The following is a 25,953-nucleotide window of genomic DNA, read 5'->3' as shown; positions in this document are numbered from 1 at the left end:
ATCTGGAGAATGCCAACCACAGTTCATAAGAACATAAGAGACGCCGTGTTGAATCAGCCCAATGGCCCATCCAGTCCAACACTCTGTGTCACACAGTGGCCAAAAAAGAAAGGAGGTTCATAAGTGGGGCCAAAAGCCCTTCCACTTTGCCCCCCCCAAGCACCAAGAATACAGAGCATCACTGCCTCAGACAGTTCCAATAATATGCTGTGGTTAATAGCCACTGATGGACCGCTGCTTCATATTTTTATCCAAACCCCTCTTGAAACTGGCTATGCTTGTAGCCGCCACCACCTCTTGTGGCAGTGAATTCCACATGTTAATCACCCTTTGGGTGAAGAAGTACTTCCTTCTATCCATTCTAACCCTACTGCTCAGCAATTTCATTGAACGCCCACGAGTTCTTGTATTGTGAGAAAGGGAGAAAAGTAAAGTATTTTTCGGACCATAAGACGCACTCCCCCCCCCCCAAAAAAAAAGTGGGGGGAAAAGTGTGTGCATCTTATGGAGTGAAGGGACGATAGGACATACCTTCCTCCGAGGGGGGGCCTCTGATCCCAGCGCCTCCGCCTCTGATCCCGGCACTTTCCCCGCGCCTGCCTGCCTGGCTCCAACTCTGCTTCCAGCAAGCACTGGGATCGCTCCACGCTGCCCCCACCGCAAACCCAGCGCTTCGCGAGTGCCGGCTGAGGAGGGGGCAGCATGCTTCCTCAGTGCCTGTCTGCCTGGCTCCAGCTCTGATGCTTACAGCAAGTGCCAGGATCGCTCCCTCCGCCCTCCGATCCCGGTGCTTGCTTTAAGCATCAGAGCTGGAGTCAGGCAGACAGGCACGGAGGAAGCACGCCGCCCCCTCCTTGTCAGGAGATCCACAAGTTCAACTTTGAGTTTTTTTCAGAACTCTTGGATGTATGCCATCAGGACCTGGTGACTTATTAGTTTTTAATTCGTCTATCAGTTGTAGGACCTCCTCTCTTGTCATCTCAATCTGACTCAGGTCTTTCAACACCCCTTCCAAAATTAGTGGTTCTGGAGCGGGCAAACACTTCTCATCTTCCACAGTGAAGACGGAGGCAAAAAATGCATTCAGCTTCTCAGCCATTTCCCTATCTTCCTTCAGTAATCCTTTTACCTCTTGGTCATCCAAGAGCCCCACTGCCTCCCTGACTTATTTTCTGCTTCTAATATACTTGAAGAAATTTTTATTGTTGGTCTTTATGTTTTTTCCAATATGCTCCTCATGGTCCCTTTTTGCCTGCCTGATCACAGTCTTGCATTTGTTTTGCCACAGCCTGTGTTCCCCTTTATTAATCTCACTTGGACTAGCTTTCCGCTGCTTAAAGGAATCCTTAGCTTTTACAGTTTCCGTAACTTTGTTTGTTAACCATGCAGGCCTTTTCTTATACCTGTTTGTGCCTTTCCTAATTTGTGGTATATATTTTATCTGAGCTTCTAGGATTGTAGTTTTAAATAACCTCCAAGCTTCCCCAAGGGTTTTGACTGTGTTGCCTTAACTTCCAGTTTCCTCTTCACAAGCCTCCTCATCTCAGAAAATTTACCCCTTTTAAAGTTAAAAGTGGTTGTGCTGGTCTTTTGGGGCAACTCCCTATTTATACAAATGGTGAAATCAATAACGTTATGGTCACTGCTCCTAAGGGTGCAATCACTTTTACATCTCTCACCAGGTCTTGGGCATTACTTAGGACCAAATCCAGGATCGCCCCGCCCCTGGTAGGTTCTGTGACCATCTGCTCCATAGCACAGTCATTGAGAGTGTCTAGAAACTCAGTCTCTTCCTCTCAACCAGAACACATATTGACCCAATCAATCTGCGGGTAGTTAAAATCACCTATTATGACAGAGTTTTTCCGTTTAGCCACTATCTTTAATCCTTCCATCATATTATAATCGTCCTCTATATTTTGATTTGGTGGGTGATAACAAACTCCCACAGTTAAATTTCCTTTTGGGTCCTCTATTTCGACCCAAAGCATTTCTAGAAGGGAATCTAATTCTCTGACCTCAGTCTTACTGGACTGTATACCCTCTCTGACATACAAAGCCACCCCACCTCCAACTCTTCCCTCCCTATCCTTCCGATATAGAATCACCGTGTCCCACTGATTCTCCTCATTCCACCAAGTTTCTGAAATTCCCAGAATGTCTATGTTTTCCCCCAACACTACACATTCCAACTCCCCAATTTTCCTTCAAATATTTCTAGCATTTGTATACAAACGTCTATAGTTTCCCAGGCAAGTTAGGCCCGCAACCTTCCTCCTGCTGCCTTGAGACTTTGACAGACAGTCCATACTGTTTGTCACCATCTCAGTGGACAACTCTGATCCATTTCCCGGTAGAAAAGTAACAGCTAACCCTTCATCTCTTTGAGATGAGTCCTCCCGAACCAGAGACATTTCATCTCCTGTCGGCTTTCCCCCAAGGTTTAGTTTAAAAACTGCTCTACCACCTTTTTGATTTTAATTGCCAGCAGCCTGGTTCCATCTGGGGACAAGTGGAGGCCATCTCTTTTGTACAGCATCGTCTCATCCACACATTGAGACTTCTAATTTGTGCCTGTCTCTCCTGCCCTGCACATGGAACAGGTAGCACTTCTGAGAAGGCTACCTTGGAGGTCCTGGCCTTAAGTCTCCTGTCTAGCAGCCTAAAGTTTTCTTCCAGGACCTCACGACTGCATTTCCCCACATCGTTGGTGCCAACGTGCACCACGACCACTGGCTCCTCCCCAGCACTGTCTATCAGCCTATCTACTACACACGTAATGTCCGCTACCTTCGCACCAGGCAGGTAAGTCACCATACGGTCAGTACGTGGTTTTGCCACCCAGCTATCTACTTGCCTAAGGATCAAATCACCAACTACCAAGACCCCCCCTCCCTGCCCAGGGATGGTTCCTTGGCGCGACAGGATACCCGCTCACAAACTGAAGAAGAGGTCCCTTCTGAGTGCACATTCCTCTTGTCCTCAGCACGGTGCCCTGTTCCCTCTCGACCCTCATGCTCCCTGGCAGCAATGGGGCTGCCATGTTCAGAGTGGGGCTCATCTAACACGTCACCGAGAATCTTCTCTGAGTGCCTAACTGACTGTCTCTGCATCTCCAGGTCATCCACCTTGGCCTCCAGGGTACGAACTCGTTCCCTGAGGACCAGGAACTCCTTGCATCAAGCACACACCCAAGACTTCTGTCTTTGGGGCAGATAGTCATACATGTAACACTCAGTGCAAAACACTGGAAAGCCCCCACCCCCCTGCTGGCATTCTACCTTCATGATAGCTTTTTAAAATATACAGTCCCCCTTTAAATCATGTTGTGTTTTTGTGGCTCTCCTTCTGGAGGGTCTACTTACCTTATTGGGACACAAGGAAAATAGGGTTCCGGGTTCCTGGTCCTTACAGAGCCCCCACGCTAAGAGCCACAGGTCAAGAGGCGCTCGCACCTCTGGTAAGGTGGAGCTTAATAATGCAAAGAGGGTGGGGCCTCAGTCTGCCCCAGGAACACAGCCACTCCCAGTCAGTCAGCAACAATCACCGTCAGCCCCCTCAAAACAAACAAACAGCAGTTCCCCAGCAACCACACAAATTCAGAAATTCTCAGCAATCACACAATCACACAGCTCACACGTCTCAGCAATTCCCCCAGCTGTTTAGAAAACCAATCCTTGCCCTTATAGCCTTCTTATCTGCTCTCTCTCTCAGAGCTCTCTGAAATGTGCTTAGCCTCTGGCAAGGTGGAGTTCCTCTTCACAGCTCCAGTCACCAGATGTAAGTATTATCAGATGTAAGATTATCAGATCAGTATTAGTATACAGATACACATGAATACACCCAAAGCTGCCTTTTACTGAATCACGCCATTTGCCCACCAGTGCCAGTACTGTCTACTCAGACGGGCAGTGGCTCCTCAAGGTCTCAGGCAGAAGTCTTTGACATCATTTACTGCCTCGTCCTTTTAACTGGAGATCCCAGGGATTGAATCTTGGGTCCTTCTGAACACAAAGCTGAGGCTCTTCCACTAAGCCACAGTCCCTCCCCAAATAAGACATTGAGAATTCTCGTTGTCACTCCCCCACCCACCCATATTAGCAATGTCTTGTAAATGACTAGCATATCTCTGGCCTTTCAAGTGGTAGCAGATGAACTGGAGTGGGAGGCAGGCACTTATTGAATATTATGATGCCTCATCACACTTTTACTAAGTTTTTCATGTGAAGATATGGATTACTAGTTGCTGTGTGTTCCTTATAACAGAAATGTCAAACTCATTTGTTATGAGGGCCAGATCTCACATAAATGAGAGCTTGTTGGTCCAGGCCATGTGTCCTAAAATGTAAATTTTATAGAACACAGGCAAACACAATTAAATGTATTATTTTTTACTTAAAATGCAAACATGCTTAAGACATTAACACTCTTGCAATATTTTGTTGGGGATGACCACATGCTACCTTGAGTGGGGAGTCTACAAAACTAAACTGGAGTGTTTGTCTACAAAACTATAGTCTTCCCCAGAAAAATACCTAGAACTCCTATAAGGCACTGCAATAATAGAAAGGCAGCAATGTATAGTGGTCAGTATGAGCCTACTTTTTGAGGGGCTTAGGTTTAAAATCTCCTATCTATAAAAGGAAATGCGCTGGGTGAACTTGGTCTGGACACCCACTCTCAGCCTAATGCAGCCGGCAGCAGCTGATGAGAGCATGCGTTGACCCATGTTGAAAAAATTGAGCTGAGGCTCCGTGTAATGTCAGGGGAAGGAGGCTGACGAAGTCGATGATCGAACTCGTGAGGAGTCCTTTCATAAGCGGTTCCTTCCTTACTCTCTCCACATTGGTAGGAGTTAAATGCTGAGAAAAAGTGCTTACCCACTGTTGTGTCTGTCTTGAAGAAGCCATTTCATAAGGCTGTTGAAAGACTTTGTGGGGAAATTTCATGTATTGAATACTCAGTGTTCCTTAGTTTTTGTCTTATTTAATTTGCACTAAAACACATTTATACATGTCCTACATGAAAGATTCATTGTTTCTGGTGGTTTTCTCACAAGGTTCACTAATGCACCTCACTGGCTCGCTTTGCACACACAGAGATGCAGGGTAGAAGGCAAGGGGAAGAGGAGGGGGATGGGGAGGTGGACCCAGGTGCACCCAGGAGATCTGCAGCATACAGAACACATGGGGGCGGGGAGAGAGACACACACAGGAAAGCTGATACCTTAGAGAAAGCTATGTCGGTCTTTAGATGCCACTAGACTCTAACTTTGCTTCGCACACACACCGATGCACGGTAGCAAGACGAGGAGGAGGTGGACTCAAGCAATAAGGGGATTTGCATGGGAAAAGAGAAAATAGCTGATCAAAGCCATTGAAAAAAGCCAGTCATGTGGAGATGCCAATCGCACTGCTGACCCCAACAGTAACTGGCAGTAAATCTATAATGGGGGAGGATCACGGGGGAGGACGCTGTACCCATTGGACAGATTAAAGATCTTGGTGGGCTGGTTCCATCGCATGGATTGTATGTTTGGCACCCCTGCCTTATAATGTCTAGCTAGGCCTTGAACCTCTCTTCATTGGATGTAGTATACTTTGAACATGATGGAATTGGGATGAATTCTTTTATTGCTGATGCTTCATATGATAGATGAGTAAAGTTACTACAGTTGCAAACATGATGCTGGAAAATTAACATACGTCTAGGAAGGAAAAATGCTTTTTTCACGTTTGTTCTGTTTATTTCAGATTGCTGCTGGGGCAACAGAAGTAGCCGTCTTTGGTGCAGCATCTGAGTCTTTCAGCAAAATGAATATTAACTGCACCATAGAAGAAAGCATGGACAAATTTGAAGACGTTGTTAAATCAGCAAGGAATATGGACATACCAGTGAGAGGGTAATTATAAACTTAGCCAATATAACCATTTCTAAATGATAGCTCTAATTTTGTAATGAAAGAGGCCTTCAGATAGAAATGTAGTATATCACATATGAAAGGATTACAGTTGCTTCACTTCACCACTCTATCACTAATCCACTAATGCTTTGCTGGAAGTGTCCAAAGTGGATGTCTTTTACCATAGCATGCCCCATTGTAAGCTGCATCAGAAGTGGATCTTCCATTTCAAAAGGCAACATCTTCCATTTCAAAGGGCAGTAGATGTGACCGTGGCCATATGCTAGTTTACCTCCTTATTTAGTTTACCTTATCTTATATAGTTTACCTGCAGGAACTTAGGTGTCCTTAATCAGAAGTAACATATATCAGATTGGAATCTTGCCTTTTGGGCTATTAATTCTTCCTCCATTTTATTTCTGTATGCCATTGACCGTAATAGCATTCTAGCAAACCCAAGATGGGCAATAGTAGCCTTTCTAATGGACAAGTATTTGTGAGTTTATAAAACAAAAAGCACAGACATAAACATATAGCAAAATGAAACTATCTTTGTGTATACCCTTGTTGTATGCTACTTTAGATATCGGTTGGTTACAGACAGGCAGTTTAAGCTACCACAGGGATGGCAGGTGAGCACCCCCCAAAAGTGCATCCAGGTGTGCACATCTGGCTGCCCTCTTGCTCCCGCCCTTGGCCCGTCCCCAACTTACTGGGAGCTGGCATAAAAAGGCACCACTTTCAAAGCAGTGCCTTTTTCACTGGGGTGCCTCCCCGGCTGTCTGGATGATCAGGAAGTGCCCAGAAAGCACCCGGGAAGCTGCAGACAGGGTGTGTGAGTGCTCTGGATGCTCCCTAGGGTACCCGCAGCCTGTCCCTCTTCTGCGGGCCATCAGGATGTTCTGGGGCACTCCAGTTTCTGCCGATTTACTTCTGAGGCAGCCCGATGCCGCCCTGAGCTGGCGGTTTGTAAGCAGCCATAGAGTCATTTAAATTTAGTTGTTTGATAATATAGTCCAGATTTAAAGCTGGGTCTAAGTTTTTGTCCTGGATTTTTGTCCTGGATTTTTGCGTGAGCCAATACAACTTTTTTCCTGCATACAGAAAGCTGGCTTGCAGCCTCTAGAGCCCATGTCCAGTAATTGTACAAAATAAACTACATAGTAGAGACTTTCTTTCTCTGTTTGTCTAGAATCCTCTTTTTTTGTAATGGATGAGTGGGTTTCCTCAGCTCTGTTCCATTGTTCTCCTCTAGGAATCTCTGTTCTCCATCTGCTCTGCCTGTCTTCTTATTCATGAGGGCCATTTCTAAAATTAATTTTGGATTCACATTCATGCTGCAGCTTTGCTTTAATTCAAATCATTTTTTCTCTTCTGTTAAGACCATGCACATTACAGAAGGATGTTTGGGGGTTTCTTTAGTATGAAACGGTGTGTACCAGCACATTAAGATGCCTTTTATTTAATGGTAAGCAGACCCTCAGTTCAGATTTTGGTATGCTAATGTTGATCCTCTTACTACTGGGGCATATTGTTTACCGTTGTTTCTGTTTTAAAGGTACACAAAATGGCATTTTCATTAGTGTTGTAAAAGTGGGGCATCTGCAAGAGCTTGGGGGGTACCTTATTTTCTCCATATCTCCTCTCCCATCATTTCTTATTTCTTTTCCTTGTCAGCCCACCTAGCCCCTTTCTTTTTCCTGCCTCCTGTCCTTCCCATCCTCCAGTCCTTACTTTTATGTCTCCTCTGTCTTCAGCTTCTCCGCCTTCCCTCCTCTTGGCAGCATCTGCTCAGGAAAAGTCTAGCCCGGTTGCATGGTGGCTGGTGGCTGCGCCAGGTCATACTCTTTTGCAATGTGGCCAATAGTTGAGCAGTGGCTGGCAGCAGCTGCAGTATCATCATCATCTGCCCCATCCCAGCCTAGGCTGGACTCTGGGCGATGTACGTCAGTTAAAATAATACAAAAATAAAATTTTATGTTAAAACATTTCAGCAATTCAAGTTAAAACAATATATATATTAACAAACTGATAGCATTCCACTAATTAAGTTCTCCTTCCATACTATCAGAGCATACCCAGAGGAGGGGCGGACTTTTGAAGAGGGGTGAACAAAAAAGCAAGAAAAGATGCCAACTGTTGCTGTCCTCATTCAGTAACCTGGCAGAACATCTCTGCATTGCAGGCTCTGCAGAATTGCATAAAGTCCCGCAAGGCCTGGATGTCATCTGGCAGAGAGTTCTACTAGGTTGGGGCCAGGATTGAAAAAGTCCATGAGGAGGATCCTTTTTCTCCTGAAATGTCTCCCTGGCATCTGGCATATTTCCAGTTATAGGGCAAGCTGCCTTGCTTTTTTATTTCCTTCCCTGGTATTGTCCAGCACTGAGGAAAGGGGGCTCATCAGAACTAAGTATAGATATGTCTGCTCCTTGTGTTCCTTTTACCTAAGCAAATCTGTGTCCTTGACTAAGAAATTTCAGATCTTTTTGCGAATTTGGAACTTAACATGAGGTTCATAGAGTAAATTCCCCTATCTGTCCCTAAGTCAATTTGGCTGACCTGTCCATCTACAAACTGAAATTAGGTGATCCAAACAGGTAGGGTTGCCAATCTCCAGGTAGTGGCTGGAGATCTCCTAGGATTACAGCTGATTTCCAGGTGACAGATTCATCCGGAGAAAGTGGCAACTTTAGAAGATGGCATTCTACTCTACTGAAATCCCTCCCCATATCTCACCCTCCTCTAGCTTCACACCAAAAATCTCCAAGTATTTCCCCAAATCTCCAGGTATTTCCCAGCCCAACAACCAGGATAGAAAGGGGTTTACTTGTGTAAAATTTAAAGACCGCATTGCTTATGCCCATGAAAACAGCATTTAAGACTCTCTTGTGATTTCTAATGCTAATATAGTTCTCCATTCTAAACTCCTTCTAAAGTCTGATGAAGGGAGAGTCTGTGGGCTGCTTTTGGCTATGAAGGAACCTCTGCTTACAGAGTCAGTATACTTCTGGATGCCAGATTGCAATGACAGACAGAAGTAGTTGTAGCAGGTGGCTGAGGTCTACGAATTAATTTTGCCCTGCTAGCTAAATGGAACCTCCCTGTTCTTGGGCAATACATTTCTGTGGAAAAAATTGGAACTTGATGCACCAATTGTGTGTGTGTGGGGGGGGCTAAATTTAAAGGGCTGTTTTTATTCACTGGAATTGCATTCCTTTCACAAAATCTCAGTTGTCCAATTTCAACTTTTGCTGGAGTTGTGGGGGCAGGCAGGGTGGCCAAAATGGAGGTAACAGGCACAGCAGCATTTTTTTTGTAAAGGAAGGGGGGGGGAGAGAGAGAGAGAGAGAGAATTATGCCAACAATAAATGTATGAAGTTGCCAAACATATTTTGATAAAATACACATTTTCAGTTAAACTGCATAGCTGGAAGAAACTTTTTCCATAAAAGAACTTGCAGTTCTTTGCCCCTGAAGGCTGAGCAGCTTGGGAAATGGAAGCAATTTTTTTTTCTTCATTTGAATTTCACATTTTCTTTCTATTTGGGGGGTAGGAATAAGTACAAGACAAGTTGGTAGATTTGCTTTTCTGCCCAGTTGCTAAGCAAATAACAGATAGTGTTCCAAATGTCCTCAAAGTCTGTCTTTTCCCCTGACTGTATATGACCATAGGTAAGTGTCAAATGCTGCATTGAAAATGTATTGTAGAAGTTTATCTTCTCTGGATGTTTAAACTGATGTTTCTTTGTATGATTTTGTAGATTTTCCCAGTGGAACCTTTTCTTCAGGGTGGGAATTTCTGCTTGAATTTCCCCCCCCCCCCTGCCCTACAGCAAACCTTGAAGCTTCCACTGAGAAAATGAAGTGCAGATATACACACATATACTTATTTACAGTTCTTGGAAATGAAAATATATAACAAATTCCCTCGCCTGTGCCAGATTATCACATAGCCATCAGTAACTCGTACTACTCCACAGACAACAAAGGAATTCTTTGAAACAGAGCAAGTATTTATTGTATGCCAACCTGTTCATCTATATTACCCTAGCAAGATGGTATAGAAAATGCTCTACTTCCAAGATACGCATCAACCACATTTTTCATTTTCTTTGGCTAGCCGCCACGCAATTGCAAGCAGAAATGTTAACATCTAATAGTTGCCAGCAATGGCAACACTTGATGCTGAACAAACAGGCCATAAATGCAAGGTCTATATGACATGATGATGTGTGGGACTAGAGTCCATTTCAGCATCCCAGCAAGTGTCAATCACAACAATATTCTATCGTGGTATTCACAGCCCTATCTTATGCCTGCAAGCGTAGAAGTATATTTCACTGAGGGCTGAGGTACATGTTATGCCTCGCACAATTTTGCCATAACTTGTAGCCATTCTGCAGCTGCATGTCCCCATGCTGATAACCTCATGCAAAGCACATTTTAACCGTAGTGTGGGAGAGAAGGAGGGCTCCTCTTCCCCACCCCCCCCCCCACTATTTTGGAAGCCATGGTCCCTGGCCATTTTGGCACTTGAAAATGACATAGGGGAACAGGAGCCCCTCCTCCACTTGCATTATGATCCCAATCCAAATAGGCTCCCATTATACTTTTACACAGGCGTTACCATTGGGGACATACAGCAGCAGTATTGCTATAAGTCCCTGTAGTGAAGTCAGGTAAAGTGTATTGTGTAGCTTTGGCCTGAGTTCAAGGTATCTCTCCTGTATTAAATATGCACAGCACAGTAGCCTTAGTCATAATTTTAGCTATTTCCCATGAACAGCAGAGAAATCAAGAAACTTCCTACAAGAAGCACATCCTTGTCCTATAACCTCACAAAGTACTGTGTTATTTATATTTCTTTAGCATGTTTTTTTGTTTGTTTTCATAATAAGCCTGAGATTATCTGAGTTAGAACTAGTTGCCACAAATAGCACCCTTTCAATGATTTTTCAGGAGGGCTGCAAAGAGTGTGTTGGACAACTAGTGTAGTCAGGCACTGCTGTCTCCATTGGTCACAGTGGCAGTACCTCAGAAAGAGTGGGTTACTTTCTGTTACCATATACTAAGAAACAAAGAAGTGCTTGGGGGACAATTTTGTTGTTGTTATAGACTTCTCTTTGGGTATGCTAAAACTGGACAGCCTCTACTGCAGACTTCATATGCGTAGGGTTTATTAGTTATTTGTGTCCCTTGATTGTCTGGAGTAGGAGAAGTGATGGACCTTCTTGCTTCCTGCACCACAGGCAGTAGGTAGTGAATAAACCAGGGCAGGTAGTTTTTTAAAACCAAAAGTAACAAGTAAAGATTTATTTGAGCCATATTTCTCAGTTTTAAAAATCAGATATTTTCTGGCAGGGCTTTTTTTTCTGGAAAAAGAAGTGCTGGAACTCTCAAGAGGGAAATGAAGGAGAAACACTCAGGTGCCCCTCAGGAACTTTGAAACTTCTTTTTTTTTTCTTTTTGAGAATTTTGTTTCCACAAAGAGGTTCTGGAACTCCATTCCATGATGTTCTCCCAGGGAAAAAAAGTCCTGTTTCCTGGACAAAGTTGCATTCTTATTAAAATATGTTGGTTTGTAACTGAATGGAGCCTTTTTGCAACCTAGGAGTAAATATTTTGTTATGCAATACATAGTAATTGCAGGATTACAAACATTTATAGATGTGACAGAGTTCTGTTCAGATCGCTCTATACATGCAAAGATACTGAGCAAGACTACTTACTTGATCGTTAAGGTTTCAATCCTACGTACTTATTTGAAATAAAGCCCAGTGAATAAGATGAAACTTTCATTTGAGTGAACGTGCATAGAATGGTACAGTGAATTCCAGAACCTTCTAGAAGCAAGAGCTTGGGAAAAAAAAATAAGAAGGAAGTTAAGTTCTGTTATTGTCTTAATGGTATTCATAGTTTGAGAGCAGACTAAAAGATGTCCACGCCATGGAAGTTCCGGGTGAGATAAAGTATCATATCATTTTAACACTAGCTCATATGATAATTAGGTAGTCTCTGTGGGAAGTCATTATATACAAATATACCAGTGGTCCTCATTCTGTTAGACAGAATCGTTCTGAATCTCTTCGCACACATGCTGAGGAGGAGAAAAATGATATGGAGGAGAGCATTGCTTTTTAATACTGATAGTTTGATAGATATATATATGAAGATTCATAATCTTATTTAAAATGTTAAAGTTTGATTTTATTTTTATGAATTAGTTTTTATGTACCCTGGAATGAACCAGAAATATTCTATGTTCTATTGATCACTACTTCTACCAAATGAAATGGGAACTGGTAAAGAACAGGAGAAGGAGCATGTAAACACATTTGTAATCCTTGGGAGTATGTTATGGATGAATATCTTTTCCCTCTGTTTTTACTTCTTGTGAATAACATTTGGGGCTGCAATTTACTTTCAAGTAGGCTTGCATAGGATTGATCTGTTGTTTGGGAGCTTCTGGAATATATTATTTCTCCTGTTGATAGTCAAATTCAGTCGATTACTTCATATCTACCACTCAGTTGCATTCAAACAGATGAAAAACAATAAAAAATACGTAAGATGATAGCCAAAGTTATTTCCATCTCCCCAGAAATTATGGATTTTTTTTCAAAGAAATTGTTACATAAAATGGCCACTGGACAGCAGACATTGACTGGTCTTTAGATGCTAATGAAATAATGGAATATAAGTGCCTTGACTGTGTATCTTGTTGAGGCCAATGTGTATTACAGCTGTTGCAGCTGATTTCGCAACCAGCACAACAGGGGATGTTACTCTATGATCTTCCAGTCCCCACTGATTATAATTTAATGAGTTTCTTCATTTGCTTTTGTATTTCTAATCCTTTTCCCCTTCCTTTTGTTCTTCTCCTGGCAATGTATATAATGAGAGCTGCCTGTCTGCTGATTTTTAATATAGAAATTGACTCCACACAATCTCGAGTTTGTCTATTTTGATTCTAGTTGGGAGTCTTTGCACAAACGATCTGGCTGTTTAAAAGTCACTTCACCATCTCTCTGCTTCTGACTGTAAACATTTGGCTGCTTTACAACATAGGGATACATCGACAGCTATAATAAGAATGTTCCTTAGGGATGGACATCTCTACTTTTAACATGGAACTTCCAATGAAAATAAATAGCTCTGCAACGAACAGTGTAAATTGTATGAAAACTTACAATGTAATAATAAACAGGAAGCAGCGGCATCTGTGCCTGTAACAAGGTTCTCAGGAGGCTTTTTGCATTCAGCTGTGCTAGCAGCTGTGTATACATGGCTTTGTAATCATCTCTGACAGATTCTTACAAGAGGCGGACTCCTGTGCAAGGCTTTGGTTTTGGCTTGGATTGATTTTACTTTTGCTGAATGTTGACTGAGATAAATTGCACTGCTACTCTGTATGTGGCTCACATCCTGGTTGTAAGTTCTCCTTACAAGGCCCATGTCACAATAAAACATCGTGTTCAGGTCCCTGTAGCTTTCCAACCCCAGCAGTCTACCTAGAGCTCTGATCTTTTGTTTCTACTCGAGATGAGCAATGGTTTTGTCTTCCTTTTGCTTTAGAGAATCTGAACTTTTCCTTTTTAAATGCATAGGACATTTTTATTTGCCCATTAATGCACAGGTTTAACTGATAACATGCTCATCATTGCAGAACCTTTATTAGGCACTTGTTACAAATGCTAAGCAATATAAAACACTGCATAACCAGTTAGCATATCAGAAAATAAACTGATAAAAGGTCATATATTTAAGTAAAATAGAGATAAAATTATTCATGATCATAACCAACCCTTGGATCCTCATAGGGGCTAGAAAATACTTAGCAACTTGGATTGGTAATGTAAGGATTCTAATCAGGTAAAAGGTATAAAACCAACCACTCACCTGGGCAACCCTGAAATTTGTGTAAGAGGGGACTAAGCATTGAATTCTTGAACTCACTATAAAAGCTTCAATATAACATGAGATAAAAATTCAAGAACCCTGGCTCAACACAGACAGTATCTCTCCTGATTAGACTTATTAGAAGATATGAAGCTACCTTATACTGAATCAGACCTTTGGTCCATCAAAGTCAGTATTATCTTCTCAGATAGGCAGTGGCTCTTTCGCCAGGGTCTCAAGCTGAGGTTTTTCACACCTATTTGCCTGGACCCTTTTTTGGAGATGCCGGGGATTGAACCTAGGACCTTCTGCTTCCCAAGCAGATGCTCTACCACTGAGCCACCATCCTTCCCCCCCCCCAAAAAAAAAAAAATCTACTGTGAAGGGTGACTGAAGGCAGAAATGTTGAATCTGGATAGCACAACAACTCTGCAGACTTGTGGAGATTTAAGATGAAATAAATAAGGAACTGGTGCCCGATAAACTAGCAGTATACCATCCGCAATAGGGGAACACAGTCTATTTGCTAGAGCAGGCATGTTGAACTCATTTGTTAAGAGGGCCAGCTCTGACACAAATGGGACTTTGTGGGGCCGGGCCATGTTTGTTATAAAATGTAATGTGAGGTAGCAGAGATATAAACTATAAAGGACACAGACAAACACAATTAAAGATTAAAAAAATACCAAAATTTTATTTGAAAATGTGTGGTACTGTACATTCCTTCAGATTGGCTTGTACCCTTTTTGGGCTGACACTGTTTCAGGGGGTTTGATTTCTTTAGTTCAGAAATTCTCAGAAATTCAGGCACCACAGCTCTTGAACAGCAAACAGACTAGATGGTTACTCTCACAAACACAGGCAGAGCTGGGATATTTACACAGGACAGTCTTTTGTTTTTAGTTCAAGATGCTTCACTTTAATTTACTCTAGGCAGATGTTATACTGGTATAGCTTATGCAGTTACTTTGTTGGTGTCTCTGAGAGCACACAAAGTTTTTCCACTTCTGTTAATATCTTCTGTTGTTCCTAAGACTCTCTTAGTCTGAACTTCCAGTTAATCTCTATACACCATAAGAACTACCTCAGTTTCGCCTGACCCATGAGACTGTCCTTGTCTCTATCCAAGCCCTTTGGCAAGCCTTTCCAGACTCCTAGTCTTTTCTTAGCCAGGTAAAAGCTTTCTCTGAGAAGTGTGTGTGACTGTTTACACCAAGGAGCTTTCCTGTTTAAAGCTCCTTTTATTTAACTACACCCCCCCCCCGCCACTAGAGGTAATTAGCAGAATTTGTTCTCTAGCAACTTTTATACAGATCTACTCTCTAGGTCTGAACAATCTGATTGACCCTCTCAACTCACTGTCTCTGCTTCTTTTTCCCCCCTCCCCTCAATTCTTCAGAATTCTAAGCAGTCTGATGTCACAGCTCTTAGTCATGTGACCCAGCAGCTCTCTTAATTCCTTGCTACTTAGCTAAAAGCCTTGCAGTTAATGGAAGCTTTTGTACATAATTTGTTTCATGTGCTGGTCAACCAGTGGAGAAGATAGAGACTGTGCTCTGTAGCTTGATTGAGCAAGTTGGCAAAGCAGGCTGTGATGCAATAGGAATCAAGAGAGGGAGAAGGAAGCAGGCAACAGTGAGTTGCTCACGGGCCTGATAGGAGCCCTCTGGAGGCCTGATCTGGCCCTTGGGCTGCACGTTTGACACCACTGCGCTAGAGAGTTCAAAACTTGTCTCTTGATATCCAGCAGTCTGAAAGTATGTTTTTTTCTGACATAAGGAATGAATCAAATTGAATGTCAATTGAATTACTGTTCTGCAAAACCGTGCACAACCACTTATATAAGTAGGAGTCTGATAAAATAGCGTGCACACAGCTAGGATGACAGGATAAAAGGAAAGTGAAACCAGAACTTCAAAGTCTGTATTCAGGCTGTAGTTTCCAAAAGGCTCAGTCTGTTTCCAAACACTTGGCTATATATCCAACATAGTTTGAGACACCCAGTGTAAGGGATGGGAAAATGCATTTCATGCCACCAAATCTGATTGGGAAAATGCATTTCAGTTTGTGGTTTGTAGCAAGCCTGGTTTACAAACCAGGAACCATCAAGAACTTTTAGGTGGTAAATTAACTGGTGAGGTTCATGAGGTTTATGTCATGGTGGAACAGCCCCAGTGTGCCTAGAGACACCAAATTAAACGGAGTCTCTGTCTGACTTTCCCCTACTTGGCTTCCAAGTTTGGTGAGGATTGGATTTATGGGATCTGAGTTACAGCGCCCCTCCCAAAGAAGGTGCCCCCAGGAAAGTACTTTCTGTGAAAATGACACGCAAAGGTTCAGGAATGTATATAATGGACCCTGTGCAAGCTAGAAACATCAAGCTTGGAGGGGATCTCCCCATGATGATCCTCTACATGCCCTCCAAGTTATGTGCAGATTTGACTTAGGAGGTCTGAGTTATCCCCCCCCCCCCATAGAGGATGACCCAGGAAAGTGCTTTTGGGGAAAATGTCAGGTGCAAGCTACACATAGAGAAAACATACACACAGAGAAAACCTGTTGCTTTGATACTGTTTTGGAAACCTGTCACTTTGATTGAGCAGAGACTGTTGAAATGTATCTGTTCACTAACTGCCACAAATAGTTTGAAAATTTGTGCTGGTTGGGCTTCCGGGGGTTGGCGAATGGCGAGCTGAACTGCCTCTCTGTAGGGGAGCAGACTGGAACTTCTGTTCGGGGTAGAAAGAAGGGGAGAAGGGGCGAAATTGGGACTGTAAAATACTAAAAGACAGTGTCAAAAAGAGAAAAGAAAATAATTGTTTTGAATACTTGCAGTTGCGGTTAGAAAGCCCCATCGTCATAGAGCTGCAGTTTTAACAGATAACACAGGAAGTACATCACAAACATCGCGAGATCTCTCTACCAGCAAGAACGGGATTTGGTGGCATGAAAAGCAGGAAGTATGTTACAAGCATCACGAGATCTTTCTACCAGCAAGAATGGGATTTGGTGGCAAGTAAAGCAGGAAGTATTCAGTGAAGAAGGGAAAATTGGGAGTCAGCCAGCCTTCTCTAGGACTGAGAAATTATAGAAAAATTTCGGTGGCCATTACAAAAAGGTCAAAATTTAAAAGTTATTTAAAAGGATTTGAGACATCAAAAATTAGTGGAATCGGTGAATTTGAACATTGTAACGTAAATACTATTGGACATTATTGTTAAAAACTACTTTGGAAGCCTCCAGAAAAAAGTGGAAAAAAGTTTTAAAAGGGACATAAAAGTCGCGACCGCCATTTTGGAAAAAATATAAACTTTAAAAGTTTTATATCTGAGCTTAGGAGGATCCAGGGATGGCGATTTTGGGCTTATTGGAAAAAGCAAAATTTATTCTTCAAAATCTGATAGTTGGATTTTAATTTGGTGAGGTCAACTTTTTCAGCATTTTTACATGTCAGACCATAAGCCAATACATACAAGGGCTGCTTCACTGGAGAAGATGCAGGAGCAATTGGAGGCAATGGAGGCAAGGATGATGAAAGGGATGAAAGATTTAATAACTGCCTCCAAAAAGGAAATTAGAAAGGACATTGAAGATTTGAAAAAAGATATAGAGGATCTCAGAAACAAAACTGTGGTAACATCCAAGAAAGTGCAAGAAGTGGAGGGGAGAGTGAAAGCACATGATTCCACCTTGAAAAAAATACAAGAAAAAGTGATAATACATGACTGCAAGTTGATGGAAATTCAGATAAGTTGATGGAAATTCAGATACGTCTGAGAGGAGTACCTGAAGACGAACAAACTGACTTGAAGGAATATATAATAAAAATTATTGTGGAATTCCTGGAGGAAGATACTAGGAACATGTATGACTATGTGTACAGGGTTAACTCATTCTATGCCAAAAATAATAATCTACCAAGAGATGTGGTCATAAAGTTTATGACAAAAGAAATGGTGGGAAAGATCATAAATAAAAACTTTGGGAAAACATTGACAGTTGAAGGCAGCAGAGTAAAAATCATGAAGAAGTTGCCAAGACAAGTTTTAACTGATAGAAGGACATACAAGAAACTGACAGAAAAACTATGGGACAATGAAATAAGGTATAGGTGGATACTACAAGAAGGTGTGAGTTTTAAACTTCAAGGGAAAAGGATCACAATTACAAATACACAAGAACTGCGTAGGTTTTATGAAGAACAAAAAGAATTTGAACCATGATGGATTACAAATTATTATCTTGGAATGTAAATGGACTAAATTTACCACAAAAAAGAAAGGCGTTTCATTGGATTAAAAAGCAAAATTGTAATATAATTTGTTTGCAAGAAGTACACATTAAACAAAAGGATGATAAATTTTTATGGAACAAACAATTGGGGTTAGAATTTTTTTCACTGGCTGAGCAAAAGAAAAGAGGAGTGATTTTCTATATTAAACAAGAATTGGGCCCAAAATTGATTTTTAAGGACAGTGATGGGAGATATGTAGCGGTGGAATTAATAATAAATGGGAAAAAACATCGCTACTGGGACTATATGCACCAAATGGAGCAAAATATATATTTTTAAAGATATTACACAACAATTGGATAACGTGACATATGAACAAATAATGATAATGGGGGACTTTAATGGAACAATTAAGAATGCGTTGGATAGATCTGGCAAAAAAATAATAATAAAGAAGGGAAATTGCCAAAGTCCTTTTTTAAATTAGTTAAACAAGAAAATTTGGAAGATATATGGAGGAAATTCAACCCTGAAGTGCGAGACTATACCTTTTTTTCAGCAAGACATAATACCTTTTCAAGAATTGACATGTTGTGGGGTACAAAAGACTTAGGTCTTATTACAAAGAAAATAGAGTAGGAGCAGATCATAATCCATTATTGTGGTTAACTAAGCTGACTAAAAAGGTGAGAAGATGGAGATTAAATGAAGATTTACTACAATAAAGAAATTGTCGCATCTCTAGAGAAAGAGACTAAAGCTTTCTTCCAAATAAATGATAAGGACATCGAGTTTCAAACGGTTTGGGATACATATAAAGCAGTAATGAGAGTGATATTGATTACACTGAATAATAAAGATAAAAGAGCAAAGGAAAAACAATTGTTGGACATTCAGAATGAAATAAAGAAAAAAGAGGGGGAGCTGAGGAAGAGACCTGGGAAAAAGAAAATTATGAGGGAAATTACAATACTCCAAACACAAATTGGACATTTGTTAAATAAAGAACTGGAATGGAATCTGAAAAGATTGCCGCAGAAATCTTTTGAAGGAGCAAATAAACCTGGAAAATATTTGACTTGGGAAATGAAAAAAAAGAGAGAAAATAAAATTATTAACAAAATAATAGTTGGTGGTAAAGAGATTGTGGATCAAGAAGGAATTAAAAGAGAATTTTTTAAATACTACACCAAATTGTTTAAAGGTTTTAAAATAAGTAAAGAGAAGATGGAAATATATTTGCAAAAAATCAAAATAGCTCCCTTAACAGAAAATATGGAGAAAGGTTTGAATGAACCAATTGGAAAAATAGAAATTGAAGCGGCAATTAATTCGATGAAAATGGGAAAGGCACCTGGTCCGGATGGATATACAGCAAAATTTTAAAATCCTTAAAGAGGAGTTAACACCAAAGCTTTGAAAACAGATGAATATTATAAGATCGCAAGGGAAAATACCAAATACTTGGAAGGAAGCAGTAATTTTGCTGATTCCAAAAGAGGACAGAGATGTCACAAATGTAAAAAACTATAGACCAATTTCATTGTTAAATAATGACTATAAAATATATACAAGAATCTTAGCAGAATGACTTAAACAACATTTGATGAACTTTATTAAGGAGAGACAAGAAGGATTTCTTCCCAAAAGGCAAATTAGGGACAATTTAAGGACTGTTGTAAATATTGTAGAATATTATGAAAGACATCCAGAAAAAGAAGTTGCTTTATTTTTTGTGGACGCAGAGAAAGCTTTTGATAATTTAAACTGGGACTTTATGTTTGCAGTGATGGAAAAAATGGAATTGGGGGAAAGTTTTATAAGAATGGTGAAAGCAATATATACTGAACAATATGCAAAACTTTACATAAATGCAGATCTTACAGAGGATATGGAAATTAGTAAAGGAACAAGATAAGGTTGCCCTCTTTCTCCATTGTTGTTTATAATGACTCTTGAAGTTTTGCTGATACAAATTCAAGAAAATAAAGAAATAGAAGGTTTGAAATTAAAAGGCTTTACTTATAAATACAGAGCATTTGCAGATGATGTAATGTTTATAAATGAAAATCCTATACAAGTAATGCCATTATTACTAGGTAAGATACAAGAATATGGAGAAATGGCAGGATTTTACATTAATAAAGAGAAGTCAAAATTTTTATGCAAAAATATGCAAGTGAGTAAACAAAAAGAATTGCAGGAGCTGACCCGATGTGAAGTCACCTCTAAATATCTGGGTGTGGAGATTACAATGAAAAATATTGATTTATATAAAAACAACTATGAAAAGCTATGGCATAAAATGAATGAAGATATGGTAAAATGGAATAAACTCAACTTGTCATTGCTTGGAAGAATAGCTGCAATAAAAATTAATATCTTACCAAGAATTATGTATTTGTTCTAAACTATTCCAATAGGGAAAGACAGTAAACAATTCAACAAGTGGCAAAGGAAAATTTCAGAGTTCGTATGGGCAGGGAAGAAACCAAGAATTAAAATGAAAATTTTAACAGATGCAAAAGAAAGAGGAGGATTTCAACTACCAGATTTAAAGTTATACCATGAAGCAGTTTGTCTAGTATGGATAAAAGAGTGGGTGACGTTGTTAAATAGAAAACTTTTAGCATTGGAAGGTCATGGAAATATATTTGGTTGGCGCACTTATATGTATTATGGGAAGAAAAAGATGGATGGTTTTTTCTCTCATCACTATATAAGAAGTAAAAGTGGATGAAATACAGAAAATATGGAGATGAAAGGAAGCCGATGTGGATAGTGCCAGCAGAAGTAATTAAAATATCGGCGGAGATGGGTGATGCAAGATGGCTATCATATAATCAATTATTAAAAATACAAGGTGGTAAGATAGAGTCGAAAACAGCTGAAGAATTGAATAATAAATATGACTGGTTCCAAATGCAACGAATAAAGAGCTTGGTGGAAAATGATATTAAAAATGAAGGAATAAGGAAAGTGCAAACTGAATTAGAAAATGTTCTGCTTGGAGACAATGAAAAGTTGATTTCAAAACTATATAAACTATTATTGAAATAGTCTACTGAGGACGAAGTAGTAAAATCTCAAATGATAAAATGGGCAATTAATGTAAATAAAGAAATACATATGGAAACATGGGAACACTTGTGGAAGAACTCTTATGAAAATCTCGACATGTTATAGTATCAAAGAAAACTGTTATAAAATGATGTATAGGTGGTATATGACTCCTAAAAAGTTAGCAAAAATGAACAATAAGATCCCAAATGTTGGAAATGTAAAAAGCATGAAGGTTCTTTCTACCATATGTGGTGGACTTGTGAAAGAGCGAAACAGTTTTGGCAAATGATTCAGCAAGAAATTTCCAAGATCTTTTGATATGAATTTAAGAGAACTCCAGAGACTTTCCTATTGGGATTACAAATGGAGAAATTTCCAAAAGAAGATAGAACTGTAATTTGGTACTTGCTTTCAGCTGCTAGGACATTATATGTGCAGTTATCGAAGCAAGATAAAATACCAGAAAAATGGGACTGGATTGTAAAAGTTATGTCATTGAGTGAAATGGATAAATTTACAAGAATCTTGAAAGACTATGATTTAGAGGGATTTAAAATGGACTGGGATAAATTCAGAAGCTATATAGAAAAAGAATGGAAAGTAAAAGGTCATTGGGTGATTTTTGAGAATACCACTTAGGTTTTTAGAGGAAGAAAGAAGATGAACTATAATAACTGGGTGGGACTTTATAAAGTATAAGAACTGTGTTTTTTTTTATTTCTCTGCAAAATGATATATATATATTTTAATTAAGATTCTGTTAAAGTTAAAGATACCTTTTGATATTAGAATTTTAGGCAATTGACACCAGCGGAAGTCAAGATTTGGGGGAAAGCGGAGGGGAAAGTGTAATGTATGGGGAAGGTAGTAATTGTTTATTAACATTTTATTAGTATTGGATATAATTACCATATATTACCAAATAAAATTGTTTTAATCAGAAAATTTATGCTGGTTGATCTGCCACGAACTTCAGCTTGTGTGTCACAAACTGGCCAAAATTTGTCACACACTTTAGTTCATGAGCTGGTTTGTGCCCAGTCCTACGCAGCATACAACACAGCAAGATAGTTTAAATATGTTTTTACAGACTGACTAAATACACTGACCCAAATGGGAATACATACCTTAATTTGGGGCAGGGGGGGGATTCTTGGGAGGAATCTAAACATGTCCAAGGGCTCGTCATTATTGTGTGAAGCAAAGCGGACAGGGATGTGGCGGCTTTTTTTCTTTTTAACAAAGGAACAAATTCATTTTTAATATTAACACAAGCTTAGGTAAGTACTAACTGATAGCAACAAGATATAGAATGTCCACTTTTTAAAACTGTACATGCCATTTATTTATTTTTTCCTGGCAGGCTTTAAAAATTTATGCTCAAAATAATCAGAGCACCCTGCTGCCATTCAGTATCCCCTCTTTATTCCAGACCAGGATAAGGGAGCTAAATAAATAATCTTATTCCTATGCTGTTCTTTCCTGTTAAAACTAATGCTTCTCCAACTCTTCACTTCCTCTCACCACTTCCAGCTTCCATCTGTCAAATCTCAACTGCCAGTTTTAATTCCCGAACTCACAGCACACATCTGCTATTGGCTGTTTCTGAACACCACTCTCATTGGCTCCAGGATTGCTGTGGTAATTTCCATGGCTTTACATGCTACAGTTTTACCTGACTGATCAGGTTCCATCGAGAAAAAAATGTGCTGATCATGTAATTGTACAATTCATGCAAAACACCCAGCCATGTGAAATTACAGCATGGGGAAGTTTGTGCATAAGTTGCATTTGTGTTTATTATCCTTGGAATCCCATTTAAAACCCTATTATACTGGAATGGTTATCTGAACACAGAAACAGCAGCCCTTGGGACCTCCCTTTATTTTATACTAGCATTGCAGCTAATCTGCCAGTGCAATCGGAGTTAGTGGTCAAGCTATAAATCTGTCAGAGGTATAAAGAAATGAGTTCCGCAGAAGATGGTATGATAGACTACCTGACGTTAGTGTTCATATTTAAAGTATAAGGCTACTGTTTTTATTGCCAGCCTCCCATATTGGACTCAGTGGGCATAATCTACAATTCAGTTCTAAACGTGATTGCCCATAACTCCCAGTGAATTCAAAGGGATGTACTTTATCAGAAAGTATATTTAAGACTGCAGTGTTTCTTTTACTGAAAGCAACCATAGTTGTGACTAATTTAAGTCCTATAGACGTCAGTGGGACGCAGCCCAATCTTCTGCTTGTTCACTGAGAAATGAATTCTGTTGAACTATTTACTCTCAAGTAAGTATGTGTATATCTGTATACAATTGTCTTCTGAATCACTAATGTGCTAAATTGCATCCAGTTTGGTTTTATTTATTTATTTATTTATTCAGGATTTATATCCCGCCCTTCCCACGAATGGCTCAGGGCGGCTTCCAACAGTTAATCAAACATAAAATTTAAACAATTTCAAGTATAAAACATTTACATATTTAAACAGTTAAAACCTTAAAAACAGAGTAAGGTTTTGTAAGTGCAGAGTAAGGTTGCACTTACATACTGATATTTGAGGATTCTTTTGTGTAGTTTAAACTAGGTTTTCTGTATTTGTTGTAAGTTAATTGTACATCTAGGTATTTAAAGAACATTTCTGGCTATCAGAGGGTGTATCTGTGCAGGTTACAGAAGAATCTCTGTTCTTTCTTGTTTAGGTATGTGTCTTGTGCGCTGGGATGTCCTTATGAAGGAAATATTGCACCAGCTAAAGTGGCAGAAGTAAGCCTATTTTTAAAAATTGCTTAGAAACACCCATGTCTGAAGTATATCTTTGTTTTGTGTGTAGCTTCTCATTTTCCTGAAACATCTAGCAACTTGGGAAAAGAGTGAGTTGAAGATTTATAGTGCAATATCTGCTTGCTTACAGATGACATACATTGAGCATGGCATGGGTGACACGAAAAGCTCCCGGCAGGCACTTCTGGCTAGTAGTAGGGATTTTGAACACCTATCAGTTTTACTCACTAGTCCTATCATTTCTACTCCTGTTTACTAGTGGTTATCAGACAGGTAATTAATTGATGGGCTGTCTAGCTGTTCACAACCTATTCATGTGTGTTTGCAGGAACAGACTGCTTGAAGCCATCAGCAGCCAGCTCCCAACTGATGAGGGATTACTTGGGAGTCAGCTTCTGATCTCCTGCTGGACCCAGCAGAGTTTTTAAGGGTGTGTGTGTGAGAGACATCAGAAGCAGGCTCCCAGCTTATCATCTGGAAGTCAGGTTCTTGAATGATGGTTATATATATTGATAGGTTTTCCATGAAGTCTGATTGATATTATTTGGTCAGAATTTGTATTATAGCCCCTGACTGCCTGCGCTGTTTATCTGGCCTCACTATTAGAGCTACCCCATTCCTTCTGTGTTGGTCATTCTTGGAGTAAATAACTTTGTAATTTTCTGGCTGAAAATGTCCTGATCCAGTCCATTTTAGTTTGCTCACTCCCAGAATTCCAATCTTTAAATGTTCCATTTCTCGTTTTATGATTTTTAGCTTACCTTGATTCATGCTTCTTACACTCCATGTTCCTATTTTATGTACCAGGCAGCTTTGGACTTTCTTTTTGCATCCATTCATGTCAACAACTGAACCTCCTTTTGTTTTTAGCCCAGTTGCATCATTAAGAATAGGTTCCATCTTCCAGTACTATCTTATTTTTCACTTTGGATTGTCTCATCATAAGGTTTTTGAGGTAAGAATTATTCAGAAGTGGTTTACCATTGCCTTTTTCTGCACAGTACTAACCAGGATTACCTATAGTGTCACTGTCTATGAAAGATCTTTCACCAGTGTCACCTTCCACAATGCTGCTGCTTGGGGCTTTTTTTGTAGAAAAAGCCTCGCAGGAACTGATTTGCATATTAGGCCACACACCCTGATGTCACCATTGTTTCATACAGGGCTTTTTTGTAGAAAAAACCCATCAGGAATCATTTGCATATTAGGCGAAATCCCTGACTCCAAGCCAGTCGAAACTGCATTCCTGCTCAAAAAAAGCCCTGCTGCTGCTCAAAAGCTACCCTTTGAAGAATCCTCTGCCCCTTTCATCGTTGGCCTGTTTGTCTGCCCCTATCACTATTGGAACTGAGAGCCAGCTTGGTGTAGTGGTTAAGAGTGTCAGACTGAAGCCACCTGGGTGACTTTGGGTCAGTCACAGTTCTCTCAGAACTCTCTCAGCCACATCTACCTCACAGGGTGTCTGATGTGGGGAGAAGAAGGGAAAGTGATTGTAAGCCACTCCAAGACTCCTTCAGGTAGTGAAGGGTGGGGTATAAAACCAACTCTTCTTCTGTTCTCTTCTGCTGATGTAGCTTATTGATCCCCAAAGGGGTTGATTGCATACTAGTATGGTGCCTCAGCTGTGACCATTCTGCCTCGAGTGACCCTGCTAGGAGTTTAGACAACTTATGATATTGCTCTCAGCTTCTCTGATACACACAACCCCCATCACCATATTAAGGTGCGTGTTCAAGAAAGGGACCAAAGACTAGTACTCATTAAATAATCCTCATTTTCCTGCCACCAGAGCTGTTGAGCAACAATTCTAGCTAGGGCTAGAAATATCAGCTTCTAAATCCATTGAAGCTGGTGGGTTTAGAAAGGTATAATTCTGATTACGATTCCATTGATAATGTATTCCAGTGAAGTCTAAGGAGAGGAGAAGCAACGGATAGGCTCTGAACCACTAGTAGAACACAAATGCCCACTATTGGCTAGGGCTCTTTAGAAGAATACTGGTCCACCTGTGTCTTGCTCTAACTCATAAGGTACTTCTTTAGTTCTTAAGCAAAAACATATACTCAGGT

General features: G+C 40.2%; 1 protein-coding gene across 2 annotated transcripts in view; it reads left to right on the top strand.

The window, feature by feature from the left end:
* Nucleotides 1-25,953, top strand: part of HMGCLL1 (3-hydroxy-3-methylglutaryl-CoA lyase like 1) — a 98,672-nt gene that overhangs the window by 30,386 nt on the left and 42,333 nt on the right. For both annotated transcript variants that reach the window (XM_060258327.1, XM_060258336.1), the window contains 2 exons: nt 5,754-5,902; nt 23,803-23,866. In XM_060258327.1, coding sequence (XP_060114310.1) covers nt 5,754-5,902; nt 23,803-23,866 — 213 coding nt within the window. The remainder of the gene's footprint in view (nt 1-5,753; nt 5,903-23,802; nt 23,867-25,953) is intronic.

The sequence above is a fragment of the Heteronotia binoei genome, chromosome 1, assembly GCF_032191835.1.
Source record: "Heteronotia binoei isolate CCM8104 ecotype False Entrance Well chromosome 1, APGP_CSIRO_Hbin_v1, whole genome shotgun sequence".
Lineage (NCBI taxonomy): Eukaryota > Metazoa > Chordata > Lepidosauria > Squamata > Gekkonidae > Heteronotia > Heteronotia binoei.
Note: the sequence above shows the minus strand (reverse complement) of the source record. Positions and strands in the feature narration are given on the sequence as shown.